This window comes from Colias philodice, chromosome 8 (assembly GCF_061535455.1).
Source record: "Colias philodice isolate Cphi_HAF_F1 chromosome 8, ilColPhil1 Martin Lab GWU primary, whole genome shotgun sequence".
Taxonomy (NCBI): Eukaryota; Metazoa; Arthropoda; class Insecta; order Lepidoptera; family Pieridae; genus Colias; species Colias philodice.
In genome coordinates this window covers 2,639,495-2,657,683 of record NC_143093.1, presented here as the reverse complement: position 1 = coordinate 2,657,683, position 18,189 = coordinate 2,639,495, and the positions used below count along the sequence as shown (strand labels likewise).

At 32.4% G+C, this 18,189-nt stretch overlaps 1 protein-coding gene across 1 annotated transcript in view; it reads left to right on the top strand.

Annotated features, from left to right (window-relative positions):
* LOC149486372 (thrombospondin type-1 domain-containing protein 7A-like) overlaps positions 1 to 18,189 on the top strand; it is an 82,849-nt gene that overhangs the window by 35,249 nt on the left and 29,411 nt on the right. Inside the window, exons 3-5 of the mRNA XM_089697983.1 lie at positions 14,926 to 15,016; positions 15,506 to 15,613; positions 16,709 to 16,854. Of these exons, the coding sequence (XP_089554109.1) occupies positions 14,926 to 15,016; positions 15,506 to 15,613; positions 16,709 to 16,854 (345 nt within the window). The remainder of the gene's footprint in view (positions 1 to 14,925; positions 15,017 to 15,505; positions 15,614 to 16,708; positions 16,855 to 18,189) is intronic.

The window sequence follows — 18,189 nt, the reverse complement described above, 5'->3', positions numbered from 1 at the left end:
AACTGTTTTTTAACTAGTTTAAATAACAAAAATGACATCAAAAATATCATGAACGTTAAAAATAGTGTTTTTTCTTAATATGTGTGTGTATGTATTATCTTACAAGTGCAATGTATGATACATAAAGACATTTTAAGTTTGAAAAATCAGACGTTTTGCGCGAAGTGACAGTAGTACCCACCTCAACGCTTCGCTTATGAGGCGTGCAATAAATTAGTTCACGTCTTGGTGTATGTTTACACGATTGCTCAAAGGTATCTTCTATCAAAGAAGCTTCTTGAAGAACCTACTTTAATTATTCAGACTTTCGCGTTGTAAGCAAGATGTCAGGATATCGTAAATCGTTTATTATTCTAATCATAGATACTTAATAATTAAAATTTATTTTAACAAAAGCTTTTAGTATGCTTGACTAGTAAGATAACTTTTTACTCATAGATAAGTGCTAAAGAATCTGAGATGGAATGCAACGCTATGCTACATAGCATGCAAATGTAATGATATTGATCATACCTTATTAGAGTATATATGTACATATATCATGCACAAATATTACACACAATTATATTATTATTTACCCAACATATTCTGAATAAATAGTCAAGGAAATAAACACTTATTTACTACAAAACTGCAAACATATCGCAGACGATCTGCCGCTGACAGCCAATATGGTCCGGGAGCCAGCAGCAGATTTTATGACCAAGTTCCTCTCAAGCGGTAATTAGTAAAATGCATCAAAGTATAGTATTATGAAGCCTCGTGAACGTCAGCTGGAGCTCGGTTGGGGGGAAGAGCGGTTGTAGCCTCCCGTATCAGCTGACGGTTTTTCCACCAAGATACAGCCAGCTGACATATATATTTATCCACAGTTACATATAAGCTATCATCAGGTAAATTTTTGTTTGAGAGGAAATAACGGAAAATAAATTTTTCTTGAAATTTAACTTTCATGTTCGAGACACCAGCTGACGTATAATACACCATGTTGTAACCAGCTGACTATTTTTTTTCGTTGAGATATTGGGTTAGCTACAATTTGACAAATTTTTAGCTGAGAGGAAATGAATGAATGAATGTATTTTTTTTCCTATGTGCGTGGGAGGCTACAACCGCTCACCCCCCCAACCGAGCGCCAGCTGACGTTCACGAGGCTTTATAATACTATACTCTCATGCGTCTGACGAATTATCTCTTGAGAGGAAATAGTTAACCAAATTTGCACCTGGCTCCCTAACTAAAAGGTTTATGTAGATACATAAATGGATTGCCCGACAGAATTCCTGTTATCCGTTCATTCGATATAGGAATTATTGTAGCGATGTTAAATTCGCTTTATGCTTTTGTTAAATAAACCGAATCGTTCGAATGATCGAGCTATTTAAAAGCTCGATCATTTTCTTTATTTTCTCTCGAATTTCAGGTGCGTTTTATTATGTGTGAAAAATGATGAAAACTTTTAATGTAGCAAGAGTGTAGAGCATGCATGAATAATTAAATAATGATTTTACTATTCATTTTGATAGTACATAGTTAATAAATGTTCTTCTTTTTACATCAATATTTTCCCTCCAATTCAAAACAGCCCATCGAAAATACAGATTAAAAATAAACTAGCGATACTTTTTTTTTGTTCTCTATAGAGGCGAAGGATCAGTATCACTTTATTATACTGGCAATATTCGCCCGTCCCTCCGATCCCATTTATTACGATAAAAAATAAGCTCGAGATTGGGACGGTGATTGTATCTATAGGAACAATGAAATTTCTTGTAAATGTGTATTACAAGACATAAATCGGCTTCCCATGAAAAATATTATTCATTGAATAAGAATGAGGACTGAAAACATATTATTTTTTCTTTTACGTGGTGTGTAAAGTTTTATTTGATGTTTTTGACGTTTTTGCGCATAATTCCGAGTGAAGTCCGAGTGTTCGTGTAGGAGCTACCAACGTTGACAAGAGAGCATTTTAGTATAGTTGGTTCTTTGATATACTGTTCTTCTTGCTATTTCGGTTAGAGTCCGGGCTGTCTGGCTGGTCGCAGTGGTTGCGTTTATTAGTGCGCATCTTATCTGCACAGGAAAATATCCTTAATTTAAAGTCATTTTTTAACGCGTAATTTTTAATCTTTTGCCTTTAGATAGATCCATGAGACATAATTTTTTTATTGCAAGACGTTTTTTTCGTTGTTAAATAGGTGCCAGACGCAATTTTTTATTTCAAAACCATTAAAATGTCATCGAAATAAGTGAAATTCCATCAACATGAGTCCCCGTGAAGTATATACTATGTATAATATTCATTTTACTATTTACAGTTTTTTAGCAACAATCTACCATGGTGCCTCCTTTTCCCAACGAACCTCAAATAGGACGTTAATGTAAACTTGATAAAAACCAAATATCATCAAATTCATATTAATACCCAAAAGTCTAATAAATATGAAACCATATATTAAAATATTAGTTTACTAATTATTCAATATAAGTATTAAAAAAGGATAATATAATATAAGTAATAAAGTTATTACTTACCTTTAAGCGGAATCATGTTCATGTAATTTCACTTATTTCGATGACATTTTAATGATTTTGAAATAAAAAATTGCGTATGGCACCTATTTAACAACGAAAAAAACGTCTTGCAATAACTAATTTATGTCTGATGGATCTATCTAAAGGAAAAAGATTAAAAATTACGCGTTAATAAATGACTTTAAATTACGGATATTTTCCTGTGCGCACTAATAAACGCAACCACTACCGCCAGCCAGACAGCGCGGACTCTAACCGAAATAGCAAGAGAAACAGTATATCAAAAACCCAACTATACTAAAATGACTTTTTTTAAAACGTTAATAGCTCCCGTACCATGTTGTTTAACAACCGAAGCTTATGATAATTTATCTTTGTAACATATGTAGTATATGCTTAAATCAAAAACGTATATAGGTAAATAAATAAAAATTGTACCAGGAACCAGGATCTTCAACAATATTGTAGCTAGCTAAGTATTAAGATGGAGTTTACTTAAATGGACTCTGACTGGTTACAGAAGACTTTCCACCAATCTGCCCACTAAACAGGACATCAATAAATATTACAGACAATGGAACCCTTTTGGCAATTACCCGATACTGGAATAATATATAACAAATAGTGAAATATCAGTGAACATATATTAAATAGATTTTCTAAATACCAATAAACCTTCACCAGAAATTATACTCATTTTCGCATTTTCTTTGACACATTCACCAAATCATCTGTTTATTGCCTTTCTAAAACACACGTTGTCCAAGCGTTTTCCTATGATTGAAAGTCAACAACATATTCTGATGTACAAGGCAGGCTTCTCCCTAGCGCCTTGCATAATAATCGATCGTTGGCTTTTATAGCCCCGATGGAGTTTACGCAACAAATCATTCCATCTTCGGTCTAACGGTTTTACCGACCGTATTTTAACGTGAATATGAAGATAAAAGGTACAATTTCCTTGTGTATTTAAAAAAATCTGTGAAGTTGGTTCGATGTGGTTCTAAAACAAGTTTAAGTACCTATACGGGTAAACTTGTTTAATAATAATTTTCTTTCTTCCTCACACTGTATCTGACGTATGTACAGATAAGGTTAAAAAATATTGTCATGAAACTTTTATGGATTTATAAATAAATTAAACAATATTCTACTTTATTTACTTCTTATATTACAACCAAAAAATGTGTGCATATATAGGTCACAGAAATATACAAACACAATAGTAAAAAACCCTATATATTTTTACAATAATTCCCTAAAGGCAAGGCTAATTATGGACTAAGAGTGTTGATAATATATTACATAATATTATTACAGTGTGCCCTTAATTAGTTGATTCTGAACCTCACTTGTATTCAATGAAGTAGAGTTTACAAGCGCGAACTTCAAAGCAAATCTCGAAAGCCCTTATAAGTAATCGCCTTTACAAATTACGGTTTGTGTTCATGAAAATCTACGTATGTATATAATTATTGTATGGCAGTTGATTTCGATATAAATAAATCTTATTATAAATGAAAGATTTATAAGCTACATAAAGGCTACATACTATCTACCTATGTACCTATTTAACAGTTTCGACGAACTTCGTGTGAAAGTAATATCTATTCAGGCTTATTATAGTAACTATTTCAATAAATCAAAGATAAAATAATATCAAGCCAGACGTTTTACAGTAATAGGTAAAGTTAGCTGTAGATATGTGGTAAACGATAAATATTTTTAGATAAACTAGCAGAAAATGTTCGTCGCCTACAAAAGCATCAATGTGTCAAAGGATACTAAAATCCTTTTACTAGAAATATCTCCACAGACGATCACTTATTACGATGTCGGTCTCTTTCGACCTAGTCTGATCTGGATTTGTGATACAGAGGTTTTTATGTGCTCAAATATTTTATCATCATCATTATGTACCTTTGCAAATGGAATATTTTTCTTATGATAACATTTTTTTCCTACACATAGTTCAGTTTATCCTGCTTGTACTACGATGAATGATGATATTAGCGTCAACAAAATCACCTTTCAGCTAATAAAGCTTATAGTGTCCAAACTTGAAAGTAAAAGACCTAAATGTTAAAAACCAAATAGCATTCAACGTTTCTTGCTTTCCTCCAGCCACAACAAAATTACTTAAGTCTCTCTTTACATCAAATCATTAGTTTGCCAGACGCTTTTCATGTATGCTATAACTACAGTTTCTCTTTGAAAGTCCGTAATCCCTCATTTCCTCCACGTTTGTAAAAAATGATACGGCGTCATGGCGTTCACTCGTTGTGAATTTTTAACAACATTCGAACTTCAACAGGCAAAGTTTCAGGAACACGTCGGGAATTACCCAGAAGTTCTTACCTGCGAGACATGAACTTAGTCAAGGCATAATGAGGTCTAATATTCCAATGGTAGTAAAAATAAAGTAAGGAAATGCATTATTCAGGTTTGATTTCAAGAGTTGCGCTATGAATTCGTTCCGTATTGTTTCGAAATAAACGATTTTTATTTATTTATTTATTTAATTCTTTTGGGGAATCTGCCATTGTCTATTAGGACTTTGATAATAAGGAGTAATGAATAGAATGTAAGAAATAATTGAAAATAACACGCACAAAACCGCAACCTGGAAGTGCGCTTCACATTAATTATAATATTTATTTCTTATATTTAATAGATAAAGTTTTTAATCAGTTTCATTAGTTGTAAATCTATTCAGAATAAACTCAAATTCAATCAGGTATTTTTCCATTCCTTTACTTCCTACCTTTGTATTGAAAATATTATCGTTATTTAAACGTCTTTGTTTCGAGAGGAGACCAGACGACAAAGACGTGTTTTAGATTTTTAATGATACAATCTATAAGAGATCTTAAAGTCTAAACAGTGAGCTTAAGTTTCCATTAGGTACTGTTTTTTATAAGACGTCCAGACAAAGAGAGGTTAAAGCAAAAGAAAAATATAAACATTAATTTTAAAAAATGTTGTGTGACTTCCTCGCCTGCTCAAGCATACATTACAAGTACAAAATATAAATAAGTATCTATTAAGTAGGTACATACCATAGACTTTTAGTTCCAATCCCCGGAAAATCCAGGGCAAGCGGCTAGTCACATACAAGAATATTGCTATAAGCCTACTCTGGTCTGATTGCTTTATAAAACGAAGCACGTAGCACAATTGCTTACCATCTATTGTGTGAGCGTAGAACTTTATCATGTCCTTCGTGATTTATGAACATAAGCCCCTTTGTGAAGTAGAACAATGATTCTACCTAGTTACTTCTGTGTAAAAGGCAATATTTAATGTTACACGTTACTGCTGAAGTCACTTTAACTTTTACGAACACCAGTTTGGGAGAATTCATAATGTTGACGGGAGTCGAGGTTGAGTATAGTCTTCACAGTTTTATAAAATAGCATCATGTTTTATTTTATTCAAAAAGAAAACTGTTTTATTTATGATGTTAGTATTCGTTTCTATTTATGTGTATTTAATTTAAATAAATAAACAATCTTTATGAACATAATCTACAAAATAAAACACTTATACGCGGTTCATATTTTAATTTAAAATTAGAAACTCCTCTATAAAATTTGAATTCGATATCTAATAACGGCACTCAACTGAAAAATGAAATAAATTATGAAAAGGTGCAGACAGCAGCAACAGACCTCAATATCCAGGGTTACGGAGGGCAAACGTAATTGCTCATTAAAGATAATGGTCCATCCGCGGACAATCATTAGGAAAATTTCATTAATTACTGAAGCAGAGAGAACTCTAAGCTTGAATAATTTATCAATTGAAACCTCGCTTCCGTTATTACATCAGCTATTCTTTTGTTTCTATGCCAGAAGTGCATACAATTGTTGCCAAGCAAATATTATTGTTCTTTAGGGCCGATTTTTCAATGCCTGGTTAAAACTTATCGGTCCAATAAATTATTACACGACAATATTATAATGTTACGTAAACTGTCAAATACGGGCAATTAGAATACGTTTTTAAAATGGTAGTTTTATACATTATTCGACGAATAAGTTTTATCCAAGGATTGAAAAATCGGCCCTAAAGCAAATAAATACAAATATACATTTATGTACCTACGCACGAACTTGGTATCACAGTATAAGTATAGAACATTATGAAAATTTCATCACTAAGTATAAATCATAGTCGCTTTCTCTTCCCTATGTCCCTATGTATGTTTAAATCTGTAAAACTACACAACGGACTTTGATGTGTTTTTTTTTTCAAGAAAGAGTGATTATAGAGGAAGGTTTTAGTATATAATTTATTAGGTTTTAGACAAAGCGGGCGAAGCCGCGGGCGGAATATAAATAATATGTTCTATAACTGGCTATTCACACACACTAGTCTCTTATCTTTCGTAGCAGCAGATTACGGTATTTCTGCAAAAAAAGATTTATATTCGTTATTCTTTGAATAGTTAATGCATTCAGTGACATTTTTCCTCCGTCTCCTCTCCGGGTCACTCGGAAAAATAGCAACAATAAAATACGAGAATGTAGGTTAAGTTAATTTAATCGCTGTGACAATTTACATGCTATTATTTTCAATTTGAATCGTTTTAGATGATGAGAAAAAACAACATTTGTCTTTATAAAAGGGAGATTTATTTTAACTCATTTTATAAGCGCTTTCTTTTATACTCTAGCTCTCTGATATATATTTAGTTGCTGACATTGTCTACGGTTTGTTTGCTTTTTATACGTTACTGGATAAACACAAAATTTGCCAACATCCATCTTGTCGTTCATTCAGAGCTTTAACTGGAACAAAATTTATAGACAGAAACAAGTCTACCTTCATTTTAAAGGAATTAGCTAAAATATATGTAAACCAACTCATATACATAAGCCTTTATTTTATAATTTCAAACCAATATTAGGCTTATTAAATACTTACGTAAAAACGTTACTATTTTCCACTAATAACACGTCTTTCCGTTAACAATCCTAAAATCTTTAGGTGATAAAAAATATCTATTTAAACATAGATACTAAACCAACAAACACGTTCTTATTAAACAGTTGAAAGGTTCGTAATTATTACTTTAAGCCTCAAGAACACTTAAATTCCGAAAAAGAAAAACCATACAAGAAATCTCGAAGGAGTCGTAAAGGTCGAAACGTGAGACTAACAATGGAAGATAAATCTCGTTTTTCACAAAAACTATTCAAGTTTCCCGTTCTTACAATCAATATTTCATACTATCTTTGAAGGGTTTCCTATCGTTTGAAACGACTCTTTATATTTTTTTATTCACTCTTCAATCTAGCAAATGTCGCCTAGATTATTATCGAAGCCTTTTGTATTCTTAGATATGTATACCATACTTATCTCTACTAGATATTACACGTTTACTATTATGTATTACTTAATGTATTATTTAATTGAAAGTTTCTATAGGTTTGATAAAATTTTATTAATTAGACCATTCAAATGTTTGTAAAACACATCTTCTCACACAAACATCATGCCCAATTATTATGATGTATCAGCAAGGTTACATATTTGACTTTATTTCGCAATATTTGAACATAATTTAGAAGGTATTTCGATCAGAAGACGTATCATGTAATCATTCATATCTCATTAATCTAAATAAATTGAGGTTACAAAAAACGTGTAATATCGCATTTCTTTTCCGTATATATATTTAAGGTAAATACGACGAAAAGTTCCCTGGAATATAATTCCAGTTTGATATGTATATAGCTAATATCGTTGAAGCCTAGAAAGTTCGCGGGTATTGACTTCGCGAGAATTGGAAAAGTTTCGCGTCAGAATTCTTAGAAGACAGCTCTTTGAAAGTTATTTACGTATGCTATCAATAATGTCGGGAATATATCTTTCTACCTTATTCTCCGTCATTTATTCACTATTCCAGTAAAGATGTTTTGTTACGGGATTCGAGGAAATATAATTATAAAAGATACATAACAATGGCGTTTGAAAGATTGTCTTTTTTGTCAGTATTAACACAAAATTTTAAGAAAAATTAATTTCTTATAAAAATTCTTATAACATAATACTTACATCGTTATTTCACAGCTCTACATTACTTATATAAAACGTGAATCATTAAAATTTTAAGAATTTACGTTTCACACTTACCTTATTCCTGCTACCCAAGTTATTTGTAACAAGATCTACGTTAAAAACGTAGAGCAATCAACAGTAACAATTCAACCAAATAAAACCTAGTAAAACCTTTTATTTCTAAATCTTCCCAGCACCCAAGGGCTACGCTCTAGTTCCAAGCACTCGACCTTCCAACCACGAATCGTGCTCATCATTCCACCCTTGGCCTGATTTGACACTCGCGGTACGAACTTAAGGGCTGTCACTAAACATGAACAACTGGCATAACAAGCTTCATTTGTTTACACAATTAGAGATTAGCTTTTCCGTTGGTATTTAGTACATTTAAATAAAAGCTTTCCATGCATATTGGAATCTGAACAAGGAATATAAATTAATGATAATATTAGGTACACTTATGTTACCTAATATTATCATTTAGAAAACAAAAGTCAAACGCTGTAAAGTTTTAATTTTATTATTTTAGGTGCATATTGATCCTTCTGTCTTAAATATTAATCATTATTATCGTAAATTAAGTATTCTTAGTTATAATTGAAGGTAACAAATTTTTCAACAAGTAAGAATGAAAATAAAACAAACCAAATTGACGAATGAACATATTTCCACATAAAATTTTTAAGTATTTCATTATTTGAAAATAATGTAGTCTCACTCAGAATTCAGTCACAATTTTCAATGATGAAGCCAACCATACAAATCTAATATCAATTTGAAATGCATTATACCTTGTATAGGCGCTGATTGAATCGCGGTCTCGGGTCAACCGCGTCACAACCACAACCGAATTGTAATTTTCAATAGAGCTTTCAGCTTGAATTTTGGTTAAAATTGCATTCTAAACTTTTTAGTTTAGGCCAGAATAGCAGCTTTTACAACTAAATAGCGAATAATTTATCACGAATTGGACTACAACTATTAAATACAATAATAATATTATATTTTAGACTTTGTAGTGACTTACGACTAATTGAAACAAATTTTTAAAAATAAATAAGTACGATACACTTACCACAGGAAAGAAAAAACAATATTCTACAATGAACAAAACATAATTTAATCCATATAAGTTATACCACAATAAAACACGTCGTTTAAATTATATTAGGGGATAACAAACACACATCGAAAGCTTGTGGAAAGTCACTGAAGGTAATCTAATAACTGCATTCAATGCAATTCTGTCTATTGCACGCGCAAATTGAGTTACGGTCCGCCGCAGCTGCATCGGAATACTTTACACAAATATTTAATATACTGCAAATAGTGATAATTCAATGTATTCATTAGAGTATGGTAGTTTCTTCAAATGTTCACATTTTCATGTGTTATAAACTCATCCTTAACAATCGAATGTTACATTGTAAGAATGCCACGAACTTAAATCGGGTCAGTGTTGAATTGACCCTTTATAGTATACAGTATTGAATATAGTGTACCTAGAATTTATACTTCTTCATGTTTACGTGAATATTTACAAAGTAAGACAGTTTTTGTGCTGTTATATTTCACTATATGTATATGTGTTAATCTATGCTGTGAATAAAATTAAATTTAAACACGTTTCATTCCAATTCTCCGAGACCGTTTGCCTATCCAAGCTAAATTTATCAAATGTGGTCAGTTGTTTATTATGTAATGGGTGACTGTAATATATGATGTATTTATTTATTCTTGTTATTTACAAATTTATTGAGACTGAGACATGGGACTGAGACATGTATGTAAGCAGTAAGTATATTTGCATATAAATTTTACTTGAGATCTTATAGCTTGAGATATGTATATCGTGTGTACAAAAATGCGTCAACCTTCTGCATAAATATAAGGCAGTTGTTTTATTTAATTAGCATTAATTACACTTAATTAAATTTAATAAAAGAGAAAATACTGTTTTATAAAGTATATAAAGGAACTCACACTTCTTTCTTTTCATACAAATTTGGTAACCATGGTAACTAATCGATCCTATTCACACGCCTACAGAGAAAGACATCTACGCACACCCATTTACTGAGTAAGAATAACATTAAGTATTCAGCATAGAAATCTAAATAACAAGACACTAGAAGTCGTAAGCGTGCGTGACCTTGTCGCCACTCTGGTGATTTGCACATCACCAGTGCATTCGTCACTGTTCAGTTGCTCTGGAGACGTATGAGTGTATACATGGTGTGTTTCAGCAATTCCCATTGCGGAAATTCTTCCACAAGTTGTAATTATACTTATAAGGGTGCACTCACACACATCAGTCACCGTCACGGCACGTCACCGGACAGGATTAAAAAAAAATATGTATCAATAGTTCTAGTATGACTCTGTTCCCACACGACAGTCGCCGGCACGAAATCTATCAGTGACGTCACCGGTCAGGCACGTCAAATAATCTTTCCATACATGTATCATACTTTTATCCCCACTCACCCGGTGCCGTCACGTCTCAGTTCAGTCAGCGTCGTGCTACCGTCAATTGCTACATGTTCTCTAGCGTGACACACGTCCAATCACTGACTAACCTGATGTATGTGTTCAATGATTCAGTCAAACCGGCGACGTGACTGACGGACAACATGACGGTGACTGGTGTTTGTGGATACGTACACAAACCGTCACCGATCAGTCATCGGTGACTTGACGGTGACTGATGTGTGTGAGTGCACCCTAAAGGAATAATATTTCATCGGAAAATATATTTTTTTAGAAATAATGCCGTTTTTCCTTAAAATTATAGAATATTTACAAGTATTACGAGTGTCACCATAGTAATCGAAATAACAATGAATGACACATTCGACCATTCTTATTATCACGTTTGTTCGTATTGGAGCAAAAAGTCTCATATACTTAGGGATCTTATTCTAAAATAAACCGTAAATTCGTGCGTTAGGATACATATTCAAAAGCTTAATTTAATAGATAAGTTAGTTTTCACTAAAATCAAGCTGTCCAATAAAAGGCATAGTTTACTTGTGTGTACTGTTTAGCTTTCGGTTTGAATGTGTTGATTTTGGCGACAGCGGTTTTCATACGAATTATGACATTAGAGCACTTCTATGTGTCTTGTTATTTAGATTTCTATGGTATTCAGTTAAGTAGTTCAACGTGATAGGATTTACATTAACTGTGGAAAACTTTGCCTGCTTTAGAAGGAACCACATAGTAAAAGTTGTTGAACCGTTTGCAAATGCAGAAAACTGTTCCGAAACTTTTTCTGTAATTTTCCTATAATGTTGTGGTTTGCTATGAGATTTTTCTCTAACATACCATTTTTAATAGAAGATTTATCTTAATAAGAATAAAGTTGTCGAGATACTTAAAACTACATTCTAAAAGATTGTTATGGAATGATTTCAATTATATTTACCTTTCTTCTCATCGCCTGTATATTTGGATAGATAACCTAACCAGTAAAATCAATAAGACGCTTCAAAGGAACACTGGTAATATCATTATCATTTTACACTTCTGTTAATATCTATAAATTAATACACAAACTACAAATATTAATCGATCTAGTTTCAGCATGATATAGGTCACGCCTACTCCGTGGAGTAGGGGCAGGAAAACAGTATTTCCTTCCGCTCAATAAATCTCTTCCTATTTAATAATCCCATGCACATCCCATTTCCTAATGGGGTTGGCAACATATCCGCAATTTAATGCTTTTGTTGTAATAGAAGATATTTACTCCATCCTTCCAATTTAAGTTACTTAAATTTTTATTGTGTAGGATGAATGTTATTTATTTATTAAATCTATATATATATACAAAAGAAAGTCGTGTTAGTTACTCCACTTATAACTCAAGAACGGCTGAACCGATTTAGCTGAAAATTGGCAGGGAGGTAGTTTAGAGCCAGGAGAAGGACATAGGATACTAAATATGTACCACGGGCGAAGCCGGGGCGAACCACTAGTTTTTTATAAGCAAAACCGATAAGTAGATAACCTAGATTGAAATGCAAAAATAGGTACCTATATTTAATGCTTGTAGAAAACAAATCCGCTATTGAATAAAAAGGAAGGAACAAAGAAACTCCACATAGCGCCGAGTAAAGGATTGAGATATATTATCTTGATGGAAATAGATAATACTGTAAAGTAGGAAAGATTTCTTTATGTCAGAACAAAGAAGGTCGCTCTTTATCATGCCTCTTGCATGTTACAAGCTCTTGATACAAAACACGAACTAATGCCTGCTGGAAACGAATTTTTCACTGGAAAATGTAAAGTATTTTTATGTCACGACTTATGTTGGAAGGCACGTACTTTTAATCCTAGAATATTTGGCGACTTCTACCGCTCCCGGTGCTCCATTATTCCACAAAATGTGCTTTATATTCTTCTTATCTTTTAACTCACAATTGTAACATATTTTACCCTTTCTAAATATTTTAAAGATTCTCTTGATATCAAGCCCTATTTAAAATACAGTTTTAATTTGGTGAAACGTTGCTTTCAGACCATAATGTAGAATGTTCCTTAATAACATGCAAATAGTGTTTTCGAGATAAATCTGAGGCGGGCGTAAGAAAGATTTTGTGATCGTGGCGCAGACGCCTATTTGCATGTTTATCAGCTTAACCCTTTCTGAGAGGCTGTAATAATCTGCGGGATTATAACGACATTTTCTGTATTCCTGAGATTAATATATTCTCGCTGTATTTCAATATTTTTCGTTATTTCGGCTCTACATCTATTATGATTCATAATTACGATAAATTAACGAGATTTTCACAATGTATGTTGGAAATTTATAACAAAAGCTTTGTTAAATATTTAAATTAAAGTGCTGCGAGAGTTTGTTTACGCTCGCGACGTGCGAAACTATTCAAGGAGAGACATAATTGCGTCCCGGCAGTACGCCACAGCGCCTTTTCATTGTAAACTTGGAATGTGTTACCTTCTTCCTTCTACGAAATTGAAATATTTACTTCATATAATTATATAATGTTATATATTCGCATAATTTTATATAACTTTTATAAATATATAGGTTTTTCATATAGGCAATGTTATAAAAAAAGTATCACACCAATATCCTGTTTAACAGAATAACCAGAATAAATTTTTACAAGTTTAAGTTAAGTTCTTATTGTTTGTAAGTGTTTAACTTTCAAATCCTACTTCAATTAAAGTAATTGTGTAAAAAACGCATGAAGAATCTTAATATTGGTGTGCAGTAATAATAGGAACATCTATTATAAATTACCAAAATAAAATATTAAACAAAAAATACAAATTTGCCTCTCCATTTTTAACGTTTAACTATAAGTTTGTTTTAACAAGTCGTTAACCTCAATTGAAACGGCTCTTGGCTTAATCGATTATACGTAAATATTCGCTTTTAAATATTAGTACTTAAGTCGAGTTTATCGATGGCGCGAACGCCGTAATTAAATGAAATATCTAAAGAAAACTGTAGAGGCGTCTCGTTAATTCGCTCCAGGCGCTACGTTGGCTTTAACGGCTTTGGCGGCGTTTTCCTTGATGGAAAATTATGTTTGCACACTTTCACTTATTGCTTTTTAGATTTAATGTGCAAAATTGCGTTTGTTTACGTTGATTGTATATTTTGATGTAAGTTGATAAAATAAAATTGTATACGAAAGCGATGAATATAATAAAAAAATTCAGATGATTATTTGACTTCCTAAACTTGATTATGTGAAGTCTTTTTACAGTAAACTAGAAAAATTGTGTATAAAAGAGTATTTAAAAAAAAAACCTAATCAACTTTTTAAATCAAAATTCTTCTTTGGGCCATAAACTATTGACATATTTGTGTTAATAACAAATATCGAACTGTATTTTATTAATTTGGTTTATTAACGATTGTTTTAATAGAATATAATTGAATATTACAATTATTAGTGATACTTCCATTTGTATGGAATTATTATCTTTGTTCGGAAATGCCAATCATATTTATGTACGTGTGCATAACAAAAACAAAAACAGACACTAATTGGATTCTTATATCGCTTTTATACTTCGAGATTGTTCGAGATTCTTTTTAAAACAATGTTATTCAGAACAATTTTGTGTACAACATTTTGATTATAATTTATTAGTTGTTTGAATATTGTTCAAAGTGTAGCTTAATAAAAAAATGGGATAAAGTTTAAAACGTTGCGTATTATAAAAGGATGAAGTTCCTTTCAAACGTTTCATATACTAAGATACGAATATATTTTATAATTACATACAATTTGAAACACATTTTGCACAAGACTTATTTATGTTCTTTTATTTCAGAAACGGCATCGCCTGAGGAATTTACGGTGTACGTCGGTCGCTGGACAGAATGCTCCGTAACTGACGTAGAGAATATTAAAACTATCGAAAGGTAAAGGTGATCTTATCTAAAAGCAATAATAATTGTTCAATAATTTATCATAATATGTGACAAACTTTACTTCTAAGTTTTTTGTACAGGAATTTTCCCAAGAACATTTAATACAACACTTGACGTAATTTCTTTATACTTATAGAACAAATCATTAAAATTGGTCATAAATGTTAGTAAAACTAATATTTCCTGTGTAAATTTCCTATCAGTAATTGAAGTAAAACTCATCATTAAAATAACATTATTTATTTATTTATTACATTTATTTCAGGTGACAGACAATAAATTGTACAGACCCATAGAATAAATACCTTATAGACTAACATACATATAATAAGATATAACTAAACCTAAGAATATAATGTTGCCTCTACGCTGCGTAGCAAGCTACGCCACAATATCTTCTTTAAAAAATCCAAAGGTCAACATATTTTTAGACAATAATTCCTTAAAATATCTCATCAAGGTTTATGTTATTTTTCAAAGGTATAACATACGAATAGAGACCGATTCGCTAGTACACACACCACGGCTTGGTCTCCAGCGCAGGCAGGTGCAATGTCGGCGGAAAGATGGACAATTTGTCGAGAATATGTGAGTAAAATTAATAATTTCCTTAAGAATATAAAACCCAAAAAAAACACAGCTCTTAATTATTCATAACAGAGATACATAATATAAGTTTGCAAAACGTAAAGCTCTATGTATCTATTGTATCTAATTATCGCCTTCGACTGCTTTATTTTTCGTTTGTGGACCAATTGCCATAGTCGTTGTCAGAAAACGAAATTCTGCATTCTTTTGTCCAAGGTAACTTTAGCATAACGATCCAAGGTTACTTTAAATTTAGAAATTTAGAACATCTTCTAAACGAGATTTTTTATATAATTTTAAGCTCACGTTCGAAGCTTTCATGAATAATTCCTAAGCCTAGCATTTATCATGCCCCAAAACTTCAGTATTTGTTCGGAAAAAATATGTTTCCCTTAAAATAAGAGCGTTGAAGATGAACCGGATTCGCGTCGAGAATATTGACAAGATCCAACTGGGTCATATTATCGTTAGCGCGTCAATCGAGCGCCATTTTGTTGATGCTATCGCAAAAGCATGACTTGTGAATCGATGAATTATATAAAGCCTAAAGGTGACAAATGAGTCAACTGAATTCGGTATTTTATTACTAATGGAGAACCTTGAATTGGGTTATATTGTGTACGAGAATTATGCGCAAAAATTATCGTTAAAGTATGAAAGGTAATTTATTTCATTAGGTTTCTTAACATTTAATAAATTAATTTTAAACGCTTATAATAATCGTTTTAAGTAACACTTGAACTTAACGGAAACTAAGCTAAGCTAAGTTGTGAAAAAGAGTACTTTAGCAAACTAAGCACTGATTTTATCGCTTACCTGCTTTAACTTAGTTTATCTTAGCCTTTAGTACATAAGTTGGTCTAAGAAAAGTTTTTAAATTTTAATATGGTTATGTATTAAATGTTTTATTACGAAAGAGTTTGAATAAATTCGATTGCTCTGCATCACGGTTGGCCGAGAGGTCAAAAGCGTCGCCACGAAATGACGAAAGACGTGGGTTCGAATCCCACCTAGTGATGGAATTTTTTATATTCCTTAGAAATGTAGTTTATGTTATAATATTTATGTTAATATAATGATAATTGATTTTCACAGGTATTGCGGTGCTGCAGTATCAAACATAGGTGCGACGCGTGTGTGCGTGATGCGTGAAAACTGTTCGTTAGGCGAATGGTTGCCATGGAGACCGCGGCCGGACGGCTCGCTCGTACGCACCAGGAGGCTGCGCCGGCTGCCGCAAGGTGATATGTTATTTATTTTAAATGTATTTTGTTTGTTATGGAAAATTTAGATAGTTAATAGTAATTTTGATAATACATTTTAGGATAAACATTGGTACAACATATTTGTGAGCTCAATTAAGGTCAAGTCTTGTAATTGCAACTATCTGGTTAATGCAACTATCTTAAATAACGCCCTCTAGGATTGCTGTTCTGCACAACAACAGGCGTGATATTGTTCTGCTAGTAAAAATATTAATAAAAAAATATATATGGCGCTCATCGGTCAAGAATTGTGTGAGTGACAGGGCTTTTTGTCATTCCACCATTTTGTTATTGCCAGCGCTGAATGCACGCGGTGCGTAATTTGATCAAAAATACTGTTTTTTGTGGTTTTTCGCGGGTTTTTTTACAAGGAGTGTATTAATCAACCACGGTAAGTCGTTTTGTACGTGCTTGTTTTATTCTACGATGCTTCTACTCCGAATTTTCTGTGCAGTTACATTTACCAGACCAAATATGAAAAGTCTTATTAATGCAACTATTTTTTTTATTTTTAGGTTAGTTGCAATTATCTGACAGTTTTTGTATGAAGTATGAAAATGTTAGTGATGTGACAGTGGACATAAATATGTCGATGAGGTCGATACAACCCAATGATATTAAACTTAAATTATAAAACGCCTGATTGCTATTTTTCGATGATTGTTACTCAGTGACTTATTGATATCTGGGGGCACGGCAGTGCCCCCGCCAAGTCGAGCAAAAAAAAAGCGGCACGGCCGTACCATCCTTTTCTCGAAGCAATTCGGGCCTTTTTCGACCCCCTATAATTCGGTTGTGGATAAAGCAAGAAACCTGAATCTTCAGTAACTAATCCGGCATTGTATAAACACGGAATATTTAAAATTTCAGTCAATTTGAACCAGTAGTTTAAGAATGACAACTTGTTAAAGTTTCTAAATTTTGTCACTCACTGACTCACCGATCATCAAAAGTCCAAGGCACTTCTAGCAGACTTAGAAGCTTCATATTTGGAATACATATAGAGTTTAGTGTCTTAATCATGGGAAAACTTAAATATTTTGTAATTTCGGTCCAGTTTTCCAAATACACCAACTGCATCAATAACTTTGTAATCCCATATATATGTATCGGATTACAAAGTTATTTATGCAGTTGGTGGTTGGTGGTGGTTATAAATTTAATAGGTGTAGATAGGTACCTACCATATGAGGCAAGGGAGGGGGTATAGGGTGGGTAAGGGTGTGTTTAGCCCATGAAACTGAACAACATTATTACTTGTAAAATGGTCGACGTAATGAAAAACACATGATTGGACATGTCTTGAAGTAC